Below are 23,274 nucleotides of genomic sequence, written 5' to 3'. Positions count from 1 at the left end.
ATAAAGTCCAATGCATTGTTTGATGGATACTACTAGGCAACAAGACTAGTTTTTGTTTTGTTTTTCCAAACAAACTATAACAGTTCAGCCTCATTGTCTAAGTTCTTATCTCCTGCTCTGTTAATTGCAGCAGTTTTGTGTGTTATTAATGTTCAGTTAACAGAGCAGTAGTTAACTTCTAAACTTCATACTGCAATAAGTACAATTTAAAAATTAGACCTTTTTCAGGAAGTGAGTTGCAGCCAGGAGGTGAGTGACTACAGCTGCATTAATGGGATTTAACTCCTAAATGGCAGGGAATTTAACAGTTAGATATATACACCAAATCCACTTAAGCTAAAATGTTTTTGGTGAACTGTCCTTTCAAGATTCATTTTAGTCAATGTGCAGCCAGGGTTAATATACTGGAAGAGTCTTACCATTATCCTGAATGATCCGTCTAAGGAAGTCAGCCATTAAATTACGGAGTGCTTTTTTATGTGGCAAACCTAAGCGATGAGGAAATACTATTGAGGTATCAACAATTGTGTCATGAATAAGCTGTAAAGAGAGAATATTGATATTAAGTCACATGAATATGGGAAGCATTAGTGAAAATAAAACCGAAATAAAAAATGGCCAACAGGTTATTGCATGAAACCCAATCTAAAAAATAGTTCGGGGCAGGGCTTGGATGCAGAGTGGAAGCTAAGTGTCACAGCTCCTCTTCTGCAATTCAGTTTTTCACAGCTATGATTGACTTGAACGATTTCATAGACTCTCAGATAATCTTATCTAACACTCTGGTGCGCAGGCTAAAACGACTGAGGCAGTACTTTTTTTCTTAATGCAGTCCTAAACCTTTGAAAGCCTACCTGCAGCTGCGCTCCTGCATCCTGAATTGGCTTGTGTCTCCATCAAGAGTCCAGCAAGTTTTACAATTCAATATTATATAGTGTGATATTGCAAGAATACTCAAAAAAAAAAAAAAAACCATTACATTTAAAGACCCTGCATTTGCTGCTAATCATCACTTTTGCAACACCTGACATAAACCCTCCCTCACCATACCAGGATTAGGCAGATGCTCCTATAACTGTTAATTTCAGTGGTTTTTCTTCTTTTTTTAAGGGGAGGGGAGGAAGGGAGAGGGAACGGGAAGAGGAGATGGGGGAGGAGTGTTAGTAACAGGAACAAATGCAGGCCAGGAGGATGCCAGAACTTCCCCTTAAAATAGGTAGCAAAATTATACCCATTAGAATAGAAACACTTAAAATTTTCAGGGCAGTTCAAGAGTAACATACCTTTAGAGCTATGAGGTCATTTTCCAAACTATGTCCAATTAAAATTGTATCTGCGCTGAACAAGTTGAGCATAATGGCCTGTACATCTCGAATTGATGTTGTGACATTTTCCAGGTTTTCTTCAGTAACACCAGAAAATCTATAGGAGAGGGGAAAGGTGAATTAAAATACTCTTCTCATGCAGACTTTTCCACAATATGTGCTGATACCAATGTAGACACCACATTTTTCACTGTGCACCTCATTGTGTCGCTTTACTTTTAACTGTTACAAGACACCACCCTATCAAACATGTTGAGCAAAGTCCAATTCAAGAACACTAACAAGAACCTACCCTATATGCAAGGAGTTCTAATAATTCTAATGTTTAAACGGTGGACATTATGCAACAATTTAATCTTAATAAAAAGGTTATGGAGTTCCAATACTATCCCTGCAGTCTGTGCTTTTAATTTGAACCCAGTCTCCCTAAACAGGACTTTGACTGCAAAACAGAGCTAGAAACTCTGCTTCAGGGCTGGTAATTGCACATTTCCCAGCTGTCATGCCTACTCATACCACTGAGTTTATTACAACACACAAAGCATACTTGTAGGTGGCTGCTCTTTGTGAGCCAACGCATACAAGTGTTATCACTTCTGTTGGAAATAGGTGGATAGCAAGTCTAATAGTTCAGTTACCATTCAACTTGCTGTGCTTGTATTTATATAAACCATATAATAGCTATGCAATGAAAATAAAATATCCATTTAAGGATATCTAGTTACAAGCTGCAATTGGATTATCTTTCAAAATAAAGTAAAGCTGCAGTTTGACCAATTAAACATGGATCTGACATGTTCTTCCTCTAAATATTGTAACTTGAAAGCAGATAGATTTTACTAGACGAGGAACGGATTAAATGCATCACAGCGTACTACAGTTCTGGACTTAAATGTTCACATGGCCAATACAAACTGGTGACATCCACTGAACAGGGATACAATCATCCAGCAGTCCTACCCTTTCAGCTTTGTAAAACAACAATGTATTAGAGGCTGCCTAAACTGGTTCTGCAATTTAGTGATTTGAGTTCTGTTACTATGCATGGTTTATCTCTTTGCTCATCCCTCTAAATGGATAGAGTTGATAATTTTATCCAGTGAAAGGAATTTGCTGTACTACTTTTTTTTACAAAATGAAGCAGGATGGTTTTCATTCACTAGCACAATTGTTCTTAAAACCAATCATACTGTTAACTCAATATTAGTTCTTACTCTTGCTTTCAGCAGTAACCCCCTAAGGAGAGAGGCAACTGTCCAAGTTCTCAACCAATACAAAACCTAGAATTTGAGCTACATGCCTGCTCAACCATTATTTACCTCTATGATATTAAGTGCACCCACGCTTATATCAATTTGTTCAGGAGAACTAGGGCTTTCATTTCACAAATTATATAAGAAAATTTAATATGAATAAAAATTTAAAAAAGCCAAGCCAGTCGTGTGATCGACGTGTCAACCAAGTCAGGCAGGTTTCCCAGATCGTGATTGGCAAGGAGACTATTTGGGCTGGCACGATCATTAGAGTGTGCTATGCTGCCCTAATGGAGTTAAAGTCCTCCTTTTGTCAGACGGCATAGCATGCCCTAATGTCAGGAAGTGTTACAATGTTCACCTTCAGTATATGAAACAAACAAAATACATGAAAGTTATGTACAGTCTGGCTTAATTACACCGAATATGCTCAAAAACAAAATATACACAAAACTCATACCTAGTGTTGTAGTCCAAGATTTCATTATCAGGTTTAACAAATGTATCATAAACAACTTGCAAGCTGGGATCAACAACGGTGACTCTTGTTAGTTCCAAGCCATGTGTAGTATAGCACTATACATAAAGAAGACAATGTAATGTAAATAGGATTACTTGAAATACTTAATACCCTCAAGATATTTTATAGTAGTACTAGCAGTGCAGCTTACTAAAAAAAATGAACAAAATATATAAAGATTTGTGCACAATGCCTACATAGAGTAAAAATAATTTAAATACCTTTATTTTAGAAACATTTCATTTAAACTACTATATCAATCTCTGGAAAGCTAATATAGTGGTGACCGTGAAATAGTAAAGTAATTCCTATCCTCTCCCAACTGTAGGAATGCTATCACCCAGTGAATGATCTTTTACCTTTTGAAAGCAAGAGCTGAAATTACACTTTCAGCAATTTTACAGGCATTATAGAGGTGAATAGTTGTTTCCAGCATAGAAGTTTGTTCCTTTACAGGCAGGTAATTATTACTAGAGTATAAATGAGGGCGAGCAGGCTTTATGGACTAGTTTTCATACTGCAAAATACATGAAAATAAAAACATGCATACTATTTGGTTATTGACGGGTTTAATACATACCATTTCACAATCCAGAGCATACACACCAGGATTACCATCGGAAGGCTGCAGTTTTACAAAAGTCTTTATAAAGCCATCCAGATTTTCTTTTTGACCATCATGTACATGAACCTAGAGGGAAAATTATGATGCAAGATAGTAGACAAGGAGGAAAATTCAAGTTTACACGCAAGTCTAATGTCAAGATCATATCTTTTTGAACAGCTGCCCTCATGCAAGCTCCAAAACCACTCTAGTTGGCCTATTAAAGTGTTACTCCAAGCACCATGACTTCATTGATTTGGCCAGTGCCTGAAGTCGCTATGCAATCATGCACAGAGTCTAACCCCTCTGCAGCAACACCATTGGGGCATCACTGGCCAGTTCAGAACAATTTGAATCCTGTGCAAATCTGACATCTTTTGTAGCATGCACAGCGTGGCGCCAGCCAGTGACTATACACCCCATATCCCACTCCCCCCCACAGCCTGCCCTCCCTCCCCAGCCGCAGAGGATTGAACTGTAGCAAGAATTTGCATCTGACGAATTAAGTCTAGTTTAGCTTTATGCTCTCTCTTTGTTGGGGGTGCGTTTTACGAAAATTACTACCAGGCCATGTAGTTTGTTTATGCAGCCCTTGTAGCACCTCCCTGCATGTGACTTCCATAGCCTTCCTGAACACTTCCTGTAAAGAGTCATCTAATGGTTACACCTCTTTTATTGCAAAGTCTGTTTAATTTAGAATTCATCTCCTGCGCTGTTAATAGTTTGCTAGACCCTTCAAAAGTCTCCGGTTTCTGATAAAAGTTTAAATTAGAGAGTAGGAGATAAAACTATTTAAAGTATGCTACTATCTGAAAGTGAAACAAAATTGAGAATTGAGCAGTGAGACTTCAAGGCATGCTTGATAAACCAAAGCAGCTTCTTTAAGTTAAATTTGTTTTGGTGACTACAGAGTCTCTTTAAGTAGCCCTGTCCATTGAATCTTATGGAGGAAGAGTCAAAGTCTTCCTCACTAGATATCCAGAGTCCAGCATTACTATGAAATTTTTTTGCATTTGTACCATTATATTTTTCTGTTTCTGATCTATTTTTAGAATAGCTAAATAAATCAACTGAAAATGCATTTGCATAAAAAAAAACCCCTTACCTTTGCCATTTGACATCCGGGAGTACCCACTACTGCATCACAACAACTGTAGCGTGTTTCGATACCACCAGGAACTAGTGTAAAAAAAAAAAAATAAAAAAAAAAATTAAAAAAAAAATTTAATCTCATTTAATAACCCACTTATCTGGGGGACAAATAAATTTATTTTCTGCTTTCATATGTCAATATAATGTAACTGATTATCAACAAGGCAAGAAAGTCAAGTTTACATACCTCTATGTCTCAGAACTTTTCCAGAGTGGTAGTTGCATTCTTCCTTGCGAGTGTGCTTTCCTTGTAAAGTCACAGAATAGATTTTTCCACAACGACAACAAACTCTTCTTAAAGCTAGTAGAAATTACATGAAAAGTGCAAGCAATCATTTTTTGTTCACCATCAATTTTATTTTCCATAGTTAAAAACGTAGGACACAAAGATATATGTATCTCTTTATTGTGGCCAATAGACCACGAAAAGCAGTTTAAAAAGACAGACATCGCCCTTAAAGGAACATAGGGTCCGGAATATCCCTAAAATATTGTAAAAGCTCACTATTTCCAGCGCCGAACGGGTCTGCTGGCACTGGCTCTGCCCCAAATCCACCTTGCCTGACATCAAAATGTATGATCTCAGCCAATCACAATGCATTCCCATAGGAAGTTAACCACCACCCTGATCAATCAGCTTCTCCTCACAGATGTCTCCTCTCCAGTGGCCATTATAGGTCTTTGAATGGGGCCAAAAGTAAAACCCTGCCGTGTTTACAGCAAAAAAGCATGTAGAGACATGCTATATACACTATAAGAACTGCATTAAGCTTTAATTGTTCTGGAGACTGTAGTGGCCCTTTATGCTGCATATTGGGGGAACTAAACCATTAAATCTCTGTATACAAATATTTTACCTTCTCTATGGTCTCAAGTTGATTATTTAGACTGCTCTACCCATCAAAAATGTTTTGGACCTCATCCACCACTCCTAGTGTGCCAATCAATTCCATCCAGTTTCCTTGTCGCAGAAGACCAATTCAATTGCAGCTCTGCAACAAGCATTCCCACTGCTGAAGAGGGGGACGCATGACCAAGTGTATCTGACAACCATTGCTAGTAGAAATAAGCAAGGAAGCCAGCATACTGCCAAAAAATATTTTGCAACCAGGCTGTCTGACGTTTTGCAGAAATGACTAAAGATGCACAAATAAGGAATATGGGTGCAAGCCTCAACCCAGGGGTAGGCAACCTTCAGCACTCCAGATGTTGTAGACTTCATCTCCCCTGATGCATTGACAGCATTATGGCTGCAAAAGCATGATGGAAGAATTAGTCCACATCTGGAGTGCCTACCCCTTTCCTAATAAAGAATTGGAGCCACAACACAAAATTTTAAAAAGGGTATGGACTCTGCAATGTTTTAACCCAAAGGCAGTGTATTTGTGAAGTTTGAGTACAAGTGTAAAACATACAGTTTAAATACACACTATTTTGGAAAAATGTGGAATTACAGTGTTATTTTGTCCTTTTGACCTGTATTACATAACAGGGGATATTTTTCTAGCATGAGCTCATTATCTATTTTCATTAAACTTTAATCATAAAGGAGACTGTTAATCCATTGACTTTATTTGATCCATCTTTCTTACCATAATACACAGTTTATTATGGTATGTTTGGGGGTAATCTCGCATGGACTACTGTAATGCTCTCCTAGTTTGTCTCCCCAAAATCCAAACTGTCCCGATACAATTGGTAAAGAATGCTGCCGCCAGGCTGATCTTTCTCACCAGTCGCTCCTCCCATACCTCGCCCCTCTGTCGATCCTTACATTGGCTTCCTATAGGTGTCAATTCAAAATACTAACCTTTACCTATAAAGCTCTAACCAACTCTAACCTCTCTTACATTTCTTCCCTGATTCATATATGTGCACCTTCTCGCCTCTCCACTCTGCCGGTGACCTTCTCCTGTCCGCTGCTCGCACCCTTACTGCTATCTCACGCTTGCATGACTTCTCGTGGGCAGCTCCCTTCCTTTGGAACAGCCTGCCTATCCTCAGACTCTCCCCTAGTCTTCAATTGTTGAAAAAGTCCCTCAAAACATCTGTTCAGGAATGCTTATGGACTCCCAGAGTAACTTATCTATACTTAACCAAATAGATCTCTTGCTCTCCTAAAGAGCCACACTCCACTCACCTCCAGCTCTGCTACTTTTCCACCTCGTTTAGTGGCTGTCACCCTTGCTGCTCTGTTGTGTATTTGTTCCCCACCTCTAGACTGTAAGCTCGTTTGAGCAGGGTCATCATCTACCTATTGTTCCTGTGTCACTAATTGTCTAATTTATTGTAAATTCCCCTTTCATAATATTGTAAAGTGATGCGGAATTAGTTGGCTGTATATAAATACAAATAAGGATTTATAAAGTGCCAACAAATTCTGTAGCGCTATAAAATAAGTGAAACAGACATGTATTTGCAACAAGATGAGCTGGCGGCACAGTATTTAGTCCACCCTTGGGTGGTTTATCAAGTGTGTATTTTAACTGTCATACACTGGTACTCAGACATTATAAACCCTGAATTTTGGATGAAACTTTGCAGAGTCTACACTGGTGGAATAAATCATGTTTTTGACATTTGGTGTTGCGGCTCCAATTTAATTTGTTTTGCTGGTATGAGTTGCACAAAAAATGCCTTGAAATTTTTGTTTTTGCTTTATCCAAAGGATTGAAAATCCTAGGATGGGTGATAGTTTACTGTATTACTTGCAATTATACGAACCATTCGGTTAAATACATTTAGTTTCTGCCTTATACAGTCATGTTCAGTCAAATTGTATTAAACTACCTGCTATTCAAGAGAGTATTCTTTATCATAGCCTGCTCTTAACATTTATTCTTGCTGCTTTATTTTGAAGACAAAAAAATTATCAGATTAACATGTGTGAAGTCATTTTTGGACCACATTGCAACCTGTCTGTTCTAGATTTCAGAAGTGAGTTAAAGCTTGAAAAAGGTACAGCCATCCAAATATTCCCACTTTCAAGACAACCACACAGTGATTCTTGCATACAATACAAACAGTTCCAATTGAAGTAATGCAGCAACCCTGCATATATGCACATTCTAAATCTTTCTAAAATACTAACCAGCAGCTGCAGACAAGAATATTACCTGCTTCTGTCATTTATGTGGGCAGTTAGAAAAAGTTTGAGTTGCTGCCTAACAAAGTGCTATGGGAAGGAGCAGGAGGTGTTACTGCATCTTTATAATGCTCTTTAAGGTTTACTTGTCCTGATAAATAATGGGGAGGCAACTACCCATATGTGTATTGCCAAGAAACATGGAAAACAAAGATCAGATTTGTGTTAAATGCAGACATTCAATACTGAATTCATGTATGCTACATGATATGAGCCAAGTAGTAAATCTACTGAAAAGCATGACTCAAGCACTGAAGATAGGCACTGAGAATTTCACTCACAGTGCTCTATAACATGACCTAGCATCAAATATATTTTCATCAATATGAAAGCAGACTACTAAACATGTGGTGTTTACCAACCATCACTCCCAATTGGCTTTGTCCCTCCATTAGGCAATATAGCACTACCAGGCTTCTCAAGATTTAGCAGAGGAAACCCATTCTCTTGCAGTTGCTCATCAGACAGTAGATATTCTTTCAATAGATTGTAAAGATTTACACCTGTTAGCTCTACAAAAGGAAACAAAAAAGTAAATTAAAAAATACAATCTCAAAACCCTTAGCATGGTAAAAGGTTTGAAATAACATTAAGGTGGGTATGCAAGAATGACTAAGTTACGTAGGTATTACGTATGCAAAACATCAAATTACAAGAGGTCAATACAAATATATTTTATTATGGTATATCAAATAAATTATATGCAAACATTAGCACTTCAGTTATCAAGAAAAAAATAAATTCCACACACTTGTTTTGCTTCTAATTAGTCACATATGTGCTTGTTTTAGACTATTTCATGAAAGCAATACATTCCACCTTCTGGAAGGAACAAACTTGTCAGAATTTCCACTTTCCCATCAAGATCATAAGAGTTGGCTCAGGGGACATTTTTAAATAAAGCAAGGCATAGAGCACCTGCAATCGGTAAGTATAACGCACCAGAATCCCCGACAACATGAACAAACGCAGCTTCACAGAGCTGCACTTTAGCTAGTACCAATAAGCACAGGTGTGTGCAACTGTATGGTGTACCTACCAGGTCTGTCTCCTTGTTTCTTTGATCCAGGTGCATTCTCTCTGCTCCCTGACTGATGGGAGCCTATAAACAGAATAGAATGGTTAAAGATACAGAAAGTGGACAATCATTTAAATAATTAAAGAAAACCAATCCTATAATATTTTATTACCATTTGGAAAATTTCTCTGATCCCGTAGCTTTTTAAGACTGTTAACAGCTATGTTAAGATACATATTTTTACTGCCACAACGCTCATATATGGACTTTTCTTCATTCACGGCCTATAAAGAATGGACAAATTTTAAGATTAGATTAGGACTACTACTGTTGATGGTTTAAAGAATGGGTGTCCAATCCGCAGCCCACATGCCGGTGATTGTGTGTGTGTATCCATGGTTATGTTTAGTAGATAACTCCCTTATTTATTTGTTATCCTTGTGTGGGATTTTCATATTTAAGGATATCAAATTAAGGAGCCATCTACTAATCAATATATCTTTAAAAGCCATTTTCTTAACTTTGATATTTCAATATACATAATCTATATTTGATGTGTGGCCCAAGACAATTCGTCTGCGCTCAATGCAACCCAGAGAAATCAAAAGGTTGGACACCCATGGTTTAAAGTATATAGAAGGAGATATGCACAAATCCTGTGCTTGAAATGAAGTAAAGATGTGATTGAAGTGCAGAATAAAAGTTTTAAGTGTTAATCTTAAACAAAAATGTTGTATGAACGGTAACAAATTACAGTAATTTGTTTAGGCTCCCCAATTTGAGGGGCTAGAGTAATTGGGCAAACAAGCCTATATAAAATGATCTTGTTAACTGGGTTGAGATCAGGTGACCTTATATTTCACTATTTTGCTTTGACAGTCTCTTTGGTTGCTTTTAGGTCACTGTCCATCTGTATTTTAAAGCACCATTCTCAATTGTACAACATTTGCAATGAATTTATCCTGTTTCTTCTGTCAAATCATCAATAACACGTGATCCAGTTCCATAGGCCACCATACAAGCCTAAGCCATACCTTTGCCTCCAGCATGTATCACAGATGTGGAATCAGATTATAAACCGCTTATCTATTGCATTCTCCATTTGTCATTCAGGTACAAATTATTTTTATCTATCCAAAGAATATTGTTAGAGAATTGGGCAGGCTTTTTTATTTTTTATATACTCTATAAACCCAAATAACTTAAATGTGTTGTAATCGTCTAAACTTACTAGAATCCCATATCCATATTTCATTCACTCTGAATAGATGTGCAAACGTGTCCCAAAAATCAGGTTATTTGAGTCTACGTTGGAATGAGCAGAGTGTGTTCACAAGTCAATTCAATTTATCTGTGACTGGCAAGATGTTTACATCACTGGATAACAGAGCTCACACCTTTAACCACGTTGTGCATTAACACATAGTAATTCTAAATATGAGAAACAAGACCGACCACTTCCTGGTTGAGATGGGCATCAGTTGAAAAATCAGATTTATAGTAAAGACATTCAGACAGGTTTTAAACTTTCCTTTTGTTAATAGGCAGCCTTATTAATGTATTAACATATGGGTGGTTAACCCTCTCTGGTGATCCCAGCTTAGGTGACCCATTACTGGTGTCAAAGACGACAACACATTACAGAAGAATCTTACTATGCACATTTACTCTCTACCTAAGCAACACAAATGCAGATGAGTTTAATTATATGGAGCTTCAATTCCTGTATAGACCCAAATGATTTCAGTGAGAAAGACCCATAAATCTGTTCCACTACCAAGTACCTTTCTGATCACTGTTCAGATCAGGCGCACGCAGGCTTTTGATTGGCTGCCCCAAGGCCGGCCTCCATGTGCCTGTCACGTGACCGCCTTCTCCTTCTGCCCTATAGAGGAGATGGTAGAAGGCTGGGCTCTGCAGGAGGCAAGACCTGTGCTGCGCTCAGCCATGCTACAAGAAGTAACCGGCTGGAGGGGAGCACAGTGCGCTTCCATCCTGCCAGTCAGCCTGACATTGCGCCCTAAGGCGGCCGCCTGATTGTAGCGCCAGCCCTGGAAGGGAGGGGTGTAAGTTTTGGCAGATACATTTTCAGCCAAAATTTCAGTGCATCCCTAATAGATATGATGAAAGACAACTCTTAATCAGAAAAACATCACTATATAGCCTACAATGAAGACCTGGGTTGAGCTGCTTCAAAAGCACTCCGTACAAATCGTAAAGGCAGGGCAGAGAGTAATGTCAATTGTGTTTGGCGGCAAAGTCATGAAGTGTTAGGAGGCCACCATTAAAGCCATTCTATACATTCTCAGAGAGCCCTCAAAGTATGATGTACCAAAGAATCCATTAACTACATAAACAGTTCACTGTGCAATAAGTCATATGGAAAGTGATTCATAAAAAATACTTCGGTTAGAAACAATACACAATAATATTAGGTGTTTGTACCATTGGCACCAGAGGAATACTCTAAGCACCAAAACAACTTTAGCATATCATGTATTTAAAGTTATCCAGTGTTTTTAGTTCTTCACTTTAATAGACCGTTCTTTTCAAGCAGAGTACATTAAGGGAAACGTAAGACACCATTAAACTCGAGTTCCTAGAACCATTCCCTACCATGTGTTGGTATTAAGAGGAGGGCTTAAGATTGAAAGCTGAAAGATATAAGCAAAAAATTGTTAAAACAGTTAAAACAGGACGAATATGCTGGGCATTCCGCTAGTGAGTAAGAACTAGTTGTCAATGTCAATTATTTTTACTTTGCACACTTGTATAAATTGAATATAGGGATTATAAATGAAGTTAAGGCAATAGCAAAGAAAAGCAAAATTTTATTTATTTTATGTATTTTAATTTTATTTAATTTCATGTGTTTTATTATTGTTTATAATTTATGTTTTTTTCTGTGCATGTAAAAAATGAAAATAAAAAAAAAAATTAACAAAGAGGAGGGCTCTGATAAGACCGATAATATAACTTCCATAGTGGGTGGCGCTATAATTCTTGGAACATCCCTTCAAGATCAGAAAGCTTGACTAATTGTCAAATTAGTTTGTATTTCACGCAAATACAAACCAATACGCAAATTACAAATTAGTTTGTATTTCACGCAAATCTTAAATTATTTTGTTTGAAATAGTTTCACATTGTCTTATGGGCAGTGCATTGTTGGCAGATTAGCTGAGAGCGTATGGCTACAGCTCCATAATTAAGATTTAGCAAAATATTGAGCAGTGAGATTGTTATGAACTATACATCAAAACCAATTCATTAAGCAAAGGGTTGTTTTGGTGCTTAGAGTATCTTGGAAATTAATAAAATACAACCATCTAAAACAAAGCAAATGTCTACCTTGTAGGCAGAAAAGCGGTGGTCAATAAGAGTTACCTTATCAAAAGCTTCCTTAACAGTTGCAGATTCTTTTAAGAACTCTTCAACAAATGAGTTAACATAGCGTTGCCTTGTTTCATGTGGCACTTTAGAACTAGTCTCCTGTACAGCTGAAGGCTTTCTGCGAGTAGGTATCTAAAATGGTTAAGTATAATTTGTTTTAACATATTTGCCATCAATTATATATATAAAAAAAAGGAATGTTACATAGTTACATAGCTACATAGCTGAAAAGAGACTTGCGGCCATCAAGTTCAGCATTCCTTACATATGCTTTTGCTGTTGATCCAAGGGTAATCTTTACCATTTATTGGCAAATGGAGGTATGTTATCAACCGATTTAAGTGCTAGCATAGAAATCCTAACTCAATTAGTTTATCAATAAGGTTGTGATTGTAATTATTGAACATTCTTAATTCAAAAAACAACCTTCCACCCAGCTTATACCTTGCCACAGGATAAATTAATAAATCCAATGAACAAAAAAAGCAGATAAGGGCATTTGAAATTACAACACGATCAATGCTTTTGCAAAGACAAACTAAGTGGCACCACCTTCAAGTCTATGGAATCCCACAAGAAAGGCTAGGGATTTAATCAACTCAGGGGCAGTGAGCCTTTGCGCATATAGTGTTTTCTGACATTAAAATACAAGTTAGTAGCGGTAACCAGTCTATGTACAACCTGTAAATAAAGTAAAGGGTGCTAAAAGGGTAAGGGACCACCCCTTCCTAGTGGTACATAAGTATTTAAAATAATTAAGGAAATACCCACACACAAAATGCAATAAAAATAACAAACTTTATTAAGTTTAAATAGAATACAAAATCATATGTATGCCTATAACTATTGGCACATCTATCTCACAACATTAAATATGCAGAGAAAATACAGAATACACAAGAGTATTGATACCAAATTTACAAAAAGTAATTCATGCAAGATCGATTAATTGCTGTACAATATTACCTGACAAGTAGACAAAAAACACCCAATGTTTCGGTTGGATGGCCTTTGTCATCCTTGATGGCATACATATGATTTTGTATTCTATTTAAACTTCATAAAATTTGTTATTTTTATTGCATTTGGCGTGCGGGTATTTCCTTAATGATTTTGACTTCTTCTAACATTGCCACACAAGCTGGCATGAGAATATTTATTGTACAAACTGTAGCACAAGATGAACACACATTTTATATAGAATACAGAGATCCCGGTTATATGCCCTCATTTATTTTATCCAATATGTAAGTTTATAACTTTTCTAAAGATTTAAACCTCCTTTAAAGGTACACACATTGTGTTTATTTTATCAGATATTCCCAGAAACACCTGAGTTACAATACTACAATTTGTCAGAATATGCTCTACTATGTTAACATTTCAGCTTGAAACTCCAATTTGGAACCTTCATTGGTGTTGTCTGAAGGGTCCTTTTTTGAGGGACATTGGATCTGAATGTTGTGGCAATTGCACCCCCTTGAAAAAATCCACCAAGCGAGTTTCTGCATGGCACAACTGGTTGAAGTTCCACCAAATTAACATAAACTGGAAAACAAAACAAAAACGTCCATGGGTACTAGGACAATTTCATAACCATCACCATTTACAAAAACATGATAAATCACATTGACAACTAAAGTGTGAGGAAGTGTTGAAGAATACCAGCCATAATGTCTGACAGAGGATGTATCACAAACCGTACTGAAACAAGTGAACAAAAACTTCCTAAAGAAGTTAGACATACCAAAAGATTCAAATGTGTTCAGAAGTAAAGACCAAAACAAAATCAAAATAAAAGTAAATTTAAGCCAGAATGGCACAATTGCTGTGAAATGTATATCACCAAGCCCTCTTACAGCTATCCATTCCTGCATCAAAGCACCTGCATAATTTGTTCAAATGTGCACTTCTGATTATTATTGCCATTTATATAGCACCAACAGATTCCGTAGCGCTTTACAATATTTTGAGAGGGGGGATGTAACTCTAAATAGGACAATTACAAGAAAACTTACAGGAACAATAGGTTGAAGAGGACCCTGCTCAAACGAGCTTACAGACTATAGGAGGTGGGGTATTAGAAACGTTAGGACAGGAAATATCAAATAGGGTGGGAGTGAAGCAGAGCTGGAGGAGAGAGCAAAGCACTGTTCCATAGGAGAGAGCAAGAGACCGGTAGGTAAGGTAGGGATTACTCTGGGAGGCCATAAGCTTTCATGAAGAGATGGGTTTTAAGGCCCTTCTTAAATGATTGAAGGATAGGGGAGAGTCTGATGGCAGTAGGCAAGCTATTCCATAGGAAAGGAGCCGCCCGCGAGAGATCCTGCAAGCGCGAGTTGGCCGTACGGGTGCGAGCAGCGGTCAGGAGGTGGTCACGGGCAGAGCGGTGGGTACGAGGAGGGGCATACCTATGGATCAGTGAAGAGATGAGAGGGGCTAGAATTGTTCAGTGCTTTAAATGTATGGGTTAGCACTTTGAATTGACTCCTATAAGATACAGGGAGCCAATGTAAGGACTGGCAGAGGGGTGAGAGGACCGATTAGAGATGAAAATCAGTCTATTTATTACAGACTGAAGCGGGGCAATACGGCTTTTGGGGAGACCAATCAGGAGAGGGTTGCAGTAATCCATGCAGGAAATTACGAGAGCATGGACAAGCTCCTTGGTAGCATCTTGTGTAAGAAAGGGGCGGATGCGGGCTATGTTTTTGAGTTGGAACCTACATGACTTGGCAGCAAACTGGATGTGAGACTCAAAGGTGAGACCAGGATCAGTATTAGGAGGAGGAAAGACAAGGAGTTCGGTTTTAGAGAGGTTACGTTTCAAAAAGCGTGAGTACATCCAGTCATAGATGGAAGAAAGGCAATCAGTGACACGTTGCAGGACGGCAGGGGAGAGGTCCGGTGAGGAGAGGTATATCTGAGTGTCATCAGCGTACAGTGGAATCCAAAAGAGGCAATAAGTTTACCAAGAGAGGCAGTATAAAGAGAAAATAGATAGGGACCAAGGACAGAGCCTTGGGGAACTCCAACCGAGACAGGACGAGGGGAGGAGGTATGCTTGGATAAGGAGACACTGAATGAGTGTTGGGAGAGATAGGAGGAAAACCAAGAGAGGACAGAGTCACAGAGACCGAGCGATTGAAGAGTTTGAAGGAGGAGAGCATGATCAACGGTGTCAAAGGCCGCAGAGAGGTCAAGGAGAATTAATATGGAGTAGTGACCTTTGGATTTAGCAGAGATTAGGTCATTAGTCACTTTGATAAGAGCAGTCTCAGTAAAGTGGAGAGGGCAGAAGTCAGACTGAAGAGGGTCAAGGAGAGAGTTGGAATTAAGGAAGCAAGACACACAGGTAAAGACAAGTCTTTCCAAAAGCTTTGATGAGAAAGGGAGCAGGGATATGGGACGATAGTTAGAGGGGGAGGATGGGTCAAGAGATGTTTTTTTCAGGATAGGTACTACAGTGGCATGTTTAACCCCTTAAGGACCAAACTTCTGGAATAAAAGGGAATCATGACATGTCACGTGTCCTTAAGGGGTTAAGGTCAGCAGGAACAGTGCCAGAAGAGAGAGAGAGAGCAGTTTAAGATGTGTGTTAGGGTAGGCACAAGACACGGGGAAAGATCTGATGAGGCGAGATGGGACAGGATCGAGCAGGCAAGTGGTGGGGCGAGAGGAATTGAGAAGCGCAGCTTCTTGCATTATGTTGTCAAACATTCATGTTTTCAGAAAGGAAAAAAAATAAAGTCCTACCCATTTGTCCAAAATTATGATAGGCAGGTGACAAGCATCCAGTTACTTTTTTCTGTGCTGAAGCTACAAAGGCCTGACCACTTTTAACATCAGATGTTATTTGCACAGCTTGTTGCTGGACATGCAGTATTCTGGTATGAGGTATTTGTGGTGGAGCAGGTCCTCGATAAGGAACAAGTATTTTTCCACTTGATTTTACCTAGAGTTAAACATTTTAGAAAGGTAAGGTTGAAGTTTAAAATATTTTTATTACATTTTTTTTTTAATATAAAGTACATATATTTTTTTGAAATAATTTTCTTCTGTCTCTAAAATCCAACCTCTTCTGCAATAGATTGGAAAAAAAATTATATACATATACATATACACACACACACACATATATATACATATATATATATATACATACACACACACACACACACACACACACACACACACATCTATGAATGCATGAGAACATCATAATGTGTACACAAAGTAGGGACAGGACCCTGAAAGCATGACAGTCCCTGAGAAATTGGGTGGGAGGCCAGAGTCTTTAATCTGATATATATATATATATATATATATATATATATCAGATTAAAGACTCTGGCCTCCCAAGCAATTTCTCAGGGACTGTCATGCTTTCAGGGTCCTGTCCCTACTTTGTGTACACATTATGATGTTCTCATGTATTCACTATTCTCAGGGTACTAAGAGCCTCCTGCCGAGAGCACTGAAACCGTAATCTCTGCATAGTCTGCCTTCAGCGGGTTGACATGGATAATTGACATGCAACCTAGCGTGCAATAAACACCTGACTAACCCGCCTTTGGACAGAGTTAGCGAAGTCAATTACATTACTGGTCTACCTCCTTTAATTCCACCCATCAGCACCTGCTTTACTAGATGCCAATTTTTGGGGGGGGGGGGGGGGGTTCTAGTTCTAATGGTGCTTACACAGACCATTTAAATAAATTAAATTGTGTTTAGTAAAAATTCAGGTTAAAACAAAAAGTTAACCATGTAACAAAATGTTTTATCGGTGTGTTATCAATGTCTACATGTAACGCTTTCAAAATTTAAAAATAAAGAATGGTAACAAAAACAAAAATCCCACCAAGAGTTAAACTATTAAAAATGTACTTTTCAGACTGCTGAAAATCTTTGACATCATCTGTAGTGTATCATGTACCAGTTATATTAAAACAAGAACATTCGTTAGTATTTAATGTTACACCAGTGTAAGTCAAGTGCAGCCACAGTAACAAACAGCTACAATTAGGAGAATAGCCTCTAAACCATGTAAAGCCTATGTAATTTGCACAGTCTCTTTAACGTAGAAGTAAAATGCATGCTTGACAAGACTACACTACTATGTTTATAGCAAGAGGGAAAGAACTGAAAATCTAAACAAAAATAGTTATTGCATGGTCTTCTCATTTCAATTACATTATTGTATTATCCTGCAATACTATTCACACATTATTTCTGTAACATTGCAGATATACTTGATGAAAAAAAAAAAAAATACATAGACTAGTTCTAAAGACAAATCCTATAGTAAGCAGGCAACCAAAAAATACATAGCACAAAATGCTAAGACATACAGCATCTGGTCTTACTTCACATTTTGCAGATGATGGATGTGCAATTCTTTTCTTCTGTCCAGGTAGAACATCACTTCCCTTTGTTTCTGGCATGTCTAGTTTAGACTGATCCTGGAAAACCTGAAGATGGTAAAACACAGGTTTAGTCAGTACGTGTGTGTGTACGTAATGACTTTGCTATGCTGCTGTTAACTAAATGTATACCAAATACCCAGCTACCAAGACATGAACAGACTCCTTTAGTTCAGCACTCCAACCCTGTACTTACAGGAGTACTACTATTTGTGTTGAAAGTAAGTCATGAATTTGAGGAATGCCTCTAACACTCATGTTACAATTAAACAAGGATTCATCAGTACTAGATTACTTTGTTGTAACGGTGGCCTATATGAGGATATACAGGCTTCCCAGCTGTCCCGCCATTGGCAGGACAGTCATTTTTAGGTTCTATCCCAGTTTTCCAATTTTATTCCCTGGTGTTCCACATCTAGGGATACCAGGGAGTTATCTTCAGACAGCAAGCTCATATGCATTATTAGATGCACTTGCAGTGTGCAGAACGCACTAGGACCACGCCGAAAGCACTGCAGCACTCTCCAGGAGCCACCCACTCCGATCCCATTTATCCTCTTAGGAGGTATGTGATTCCTATGAATAAATTCCAGCGTTGCATTTTTGTTGCATATATGAGCTATAAAAGATACAAAGTGTTAGGGGTGGTATCATGAAGAGAGGGGATGGAAAATGATCAAATTGCAGGTTTCACAGCATGCCTATAGATGAAAATACCAAAAGATCATAGACCTTTACCTGATTTGCTTCCTTGTTTGTTTCTGCAAATTCATTGAAAATTCTCAGGCATTCTTCCATTGGGTCATCAGAGTCAGAAAAATCAGAGTCGTCCTCTGAGGCTTCTTCCTCAGATGAATTTAAGACAATAACATTGTTTACTTTTTCAAGAGATGCAGTTTGACACGGAGATTCACACTTTGTGGAAGGAGTCATCAATTCAGTTGTAGTTTCACACTTATTTAAAGCAAATGTTTGTGATGTTATGGCACAGTTATTTCCCTCTAAGATCTCTTCTCCGCTAACATAGGTACTGCTGTCATTCAACATCTTTTCAGGCACCAATAAATCTTTCAAATCAATATCATATTTTGGGATTATAACAGGATCTGAAAATGGAATGTGGTCATAATTCACAACAGTTTGGTCATAATTTAAAGGACAATAATGTTTTTCACTTTGCCCTTCATTTTGCTCAGGTGAAAAGGAACTCTTTATATTTGTCACCAACTCTGTTGTGATAAAGGTTTCACTTTTACAATTAAATGTTTGGTTCTCATCAAAATCAGTAGTGGCTGTAAGGGACTCTTTTGGAGATATGGCTTCAGAATTGGACTCCAATTCAGACTTTTCACATACCTCCACTTTGTTTTCTAAACTGGAAACACATTCCATCTTACCCACAGCATTGTTCAGAGTGTCTGCAATATCTACAGCTTCTGTTATTTCATCAACTATGTGTACAGACTTGGTTTCATTTGGACAAAACTTTTTTGCCCGTTGTTTCTTGGCTACTGCTGGTAGAGGTGGGGCATCAATAATAAGCACATCATCTTCATCAGATTCTTGGAGTTTTATCTCTAACCTAATTGGAGATGCAGCCCTAGATTTCTTGGGTGTGGCATTTTCAAAATCCTCATCACATTTCAGACGTTTTGATTTAGACTTTCCATTTTCTTTTGCGGCAGATCCAAAAATGCCTGCAGAATAATTGAGCAGTGGGTCATACTCCAGATCAGTGGCAGGGCAACGCCGATCAACCACATACTTCTCGTGTGGGACACAACCGCTTTTTAATGAACCAATAGCAGCTGTTGTCAATGCACTTCTTTTTAAGACAGCAGCTTGGTCATCAAGGCCTGCTGATATATTGCTATTGCTATCCATCTGAAGTATAGGAAATTGTGTTTGAGGTTGTGTCACATTTTTGTATTGCAACAATTTCTTCTGCTTTTCTTCTACTTCATTCTTTACAGCCTCTATGGCCTTATTAAGTCTCTCCAGTTCTTGAATGGTTTTCCCTAGAATATATAAATATCACACAGATGTTAAGCATATACAAGATCATGTACTGGACCCCTGCAAACAAACTTCAACCATATATGACATTTTAATTTTGACAACTAAATTCAGGTTAGGTTTCACATTATGAAAAACAAATTATATAATTCAATGGGAATTTCACTCTTTTCTTAATGGGGAGCTACTGCTAGGCTAATAGTGACAGCAGGTGCAATTAGCCTAACAGGGAGCCCATGCCAAGGCTTCTTAATTGATACCTTAGACATTAGTGGAAGTACAAGAGCAGAACAATTTGGCAAAAGCTTGTTAAATTAAAAAAAAAAAAATCATGCTTAACCTCTTCAGGTAAACTGGCACCCAGGATAACTTTGCACCATTAAAAGCTGAAGTTATGAAGTTTTGGGTGTCTTTTTTTGCAGAAAAAAAAAAGCTAATTCACATTAGTATTCACACTATTGCTTTACACCTATGTGGTAAAGCCAAGCACAGCATAACACCCAGGTTTTGGAAGGACACCCGAGGCTAAAATCCATTATTTCCTCTTACACAATACTGTGTGTACTCCTATTACAATGTTCAACAGCAAAGAAACCACACAAAGTTGTGTCTTAAATCCCCCAATTTTTTTTTTCAATCAGTTTTGTAGATATAACCCTCATCTTTTAATCCCAACCAGACTTTGAGTGGGAAATCTGAATCACAGACTTCAGAAACACAGCTCATTGCTCTTGGCAATTGCTGCCTCTGGAGTTCAGTGCAACCAAGCGAAACAAACCAGTAAGTAACAGGACCTGTTCTCGGCTTGAAAAGCCAGTGGGTGTAATCAATATAAATTTCTTAAAGTGTCAATTTTTATTAAAATCTGCACTTTTTCCAAAATGAGAAAAAAGGAAACTTCACACAAAGCTTTTCATCAAGCCTAGCTGCTTTAGGGGTCAGAGGTATCCCTTTAACTGCGCTTAACCCAGGGCTTGACAAATTTGCTTGGAATCTAGGAGCCAGAGAAATCAACGTCATAAATACAACTCTTAACCCCTTAAGGACACATGACGGAAATATTCCGTCATGATTCCCTTTTATTTCTGAAGTTGTGTCCTTAAGGGTTAAAGGGACAATATAGTCACCAGAACCACTACAGCGTAATAGTTTTTCTGAAGTCTATAACCTGTCCCTGAAAACTTTTCAATGTAAACACTGACTTTTCAGACAAAAGGCAGTGTTTACATTGCTGCCTGATGACACCTTTAGCAACAGACAGCACCTACGTTAATGTTCCACATACCTCTATAAGAAGAATTGGCGCAGTGGCATTCTGCTGTGCACGCGCAAGTCTCCCAATGCTTTTCTACGGGGGAAGCATTGGATTGGCAGAGAACATGAAGATTGATGATCTCAGCAATGGAGGTGGGTACAGCTGCGGCGTCACCAGCACAGCGTGTCAAAAAAAGGTTAGCAAAAACACCTTTCACATGGGATTGGAGGGAACACACCCACAGACACCAATATTACTTTATTGAAACCACCCAGCTGCCCTACCTCTGGAGAGATGGAGTGGATAGGCTTTCCCTGGGGGACAGTGGGGCAGCGGTCATTTCCCTACTCTTCCCCTTGCGCACTGTTTAGTGAGGGGGGGCGGAGTGAGGTCATACATAACCCGGCTCCCATCATCACTGCAAGGAACGCAAAGGAGCTGAGCAGGAAGATTACAGTTCCCTCTCTCCCCTCAACACCAAATCAGCCGCCCACCTCTATCCTTCAGCTCTCCATGAGCCAGGTGCCCGCCTCCCTCCATACCTGCCTCAGCAATACAGGAGACAGCCTCCCCTATCGTCACCTCTGCCTGCCTGCCACTGCTCTCAGGCAGGCGGTCACCTCTGGGGCTCAACAGGCTCACAAATCCCAGGCGCCAGGACAAGTGGAATTTGTCAGCCCTGGCTTAACCCATCCAACACTGCTGACCGAGTATTCATACTGCACTAGAGTAAGGCGTTCACTGCACTGCTGTCTGCACTGAGACCAATGTAAGACACTTATTGTAACAGCTCAGAGACAGGAGATCATGGAATTAGAGCATCTTCGCTAGCGTGTTACAGAGCTCCACGTTCCATGGAATGTCACACACATGCAGATAGAGCTGGGAATGTATTCCAAGCATTGCTAGTGGAAACAGTCACAGAGGGAACCAAGCCCTGAGCCCCCCACCATGCCAAGCCCCGCACACTCCGCCACATCCAGCCTTACCCAGGACTTCCTTGGGAGGGCAGGAAGCCGCCTGGGAGGGAGGGCAGGAAGCCGCCTGGGAGGGGGCACACGGCCTGTCTCCGGCCCCCGCGGGGGGGACGTGGCGGAAGTGGCAGTACGGCCGCTGACAGCCCCCCGAGTCCTGCCAGAAGGGGCATTGCACGAGCTGGAAGTATCCGGCGGAGCTCAGCATTCCTCCCCGCGCGGAACCGCGTCCGTCATCAACAACTTCTCCCGCCAAAACGTAGAAGCCAATCACTGCGGCCGTAGCAGGCTTTATGCATTACGTCATGGGCGTTCGTCCAATCAATGTTCGCTTATAATTTAGAGGCGGGGCCTGACCTGAGCCATTGCAGCTGGCTGGCGGCAGGTGTGAAGGTACACGTTATACACTCAGAGAACATACATGGTATGTGTATTGCGGCAGGCAGGGTTAGTGTGTTTATGGAGGGGGTGTGAAGTCTTCCCAGCACAGACTGTATCCCAGCTCATTGAATAGTGTAATTAGTGGGTTATTAGGGATTAGCTGCCTCTTTACTTTAGCAGTAACAGGGCTGGGTGTATGACAGAAACCCATGTGAACTGCGAATCATAACTAAATAACTAGCTAGAGAATGGATAGATTTAAATAGTGCATTTAGTTTTAGTGCTGCAGGAGTGCTTCGCAGTGTGTAGCTTTCAAATGCTGCAATTTGGAAATTAAAGGGACACTATAGTCACCGGAACAACTACAGCTTAATGCATTTGTTCTGTTGAGTAAAGTCAGTCCTTGTAGGTCTTTAGAGAAAAGGCAGTGTTTACATCACTGCCTAGGGACACATCCAGTGGCAGTCATTCAGAGGCCACTAGAGGTGATTCCTGGGTCAGTGCACAATGTTCAGCACAGACGTTCAGCGTGGAGATGCTGAACTTTCCCCATAGAGATGCATTCATTCTCAGCCAATCCAATGCTTTCCTATGAGCACCCAGGATCACCTATGCACACATCACCCTCACACACAGCACCCTTTACACTCACAGCACTCACACACATACAGCACCCCTCTCACACACACACACACACACACACACACACACAATCCCACAAGCAGGCGCCAAACACATGCACGATACGCTTTCCTGGTTCTTTTTGACCTCTGGTATCCCACTTATGGAGACACTAGAGACAAGTTTTAAAGCAA

At 39.3% G+C, this 23,274-nt stretch overlaps 1 protein-coding gene across 1 annotated transcript in view; it reads right to left on the bottom strand.

Annotated features, from left to right (window-relative positions):
- Positions 1–23,274, bottom strand: part of LOC134610497 (RNA exonuclease 1 homolog) — a 42,614-nt gene that overhangs the window by 6,518 nt on the left and 12,822 nt on the right. The window contains exons 2-15 of the mRNA XM_063453463.1: positions 18,572–19,851; positions 17,777–17,881; positions 16,167–16,365; positions 13,819–13,958; positions 12,405–12,542; positions 9,190–9,301; positions 9,039–9,101; positions 8,362–8,511; positions 5,042–5,155; positions 4,808–4,881; positions 3,679–3,789; positions 3,039–3,154; positions 1,284–1,422; positions 420–540 (exon numbers count right to left, since the gene is read on the bottom strand). Of these exons, the coding sequence (XP_063309533.1) occupies positions 420–540; positions 1,284–1,422; positions 3,039–3,154; positions 3,679–3,789; positions 4,808–4,881; positions 5,042–5,155; positions 8,362–8,511; positions 9,039–9,101; positions 9,190–9,301; positions 12,405–12,542; positions 13,819–13,958; positions 16,167–16,365; positions 17,777–17,881; positions 18,572–19,851 (2,862 nt within the window). The remainder of the gene's footprint in view (positions 1–419; positions 541–1,283; positions 1,423–3,038; positions 3,155–3,678; positions 3,790–4,807; positions 4,882–5,041; positions 5,156–8,361; positions 8,512–9,038; positions 9,102–9,189; positions 9,302–12,404; positions 12,543–13,818; positions 13,959–16,166; positions 16,366–17,776; positions 17,882–18,571; positions 19,852–23,274) is intronic.

This window comes from Pelobates fuscus, chromosome 5 (genome assembly GCF_036172605.1).
Source record: "Pelobates fuscus isolate aPelFus1 chromosome 5, aPelFus1.pri, whole genome shotgun sequence".
Lineage (NCBI taxonomy): Eukaryota > Metazoa > Chordata > Amphibia > Anura > Pelobatidae > Pelobates > Pelobates fuscus.
The sequence above is the reverse complement of the archived record's forward strand: the minus strand, read 5'-3'. Positions and strand labels throughout refer to the sequence as shown.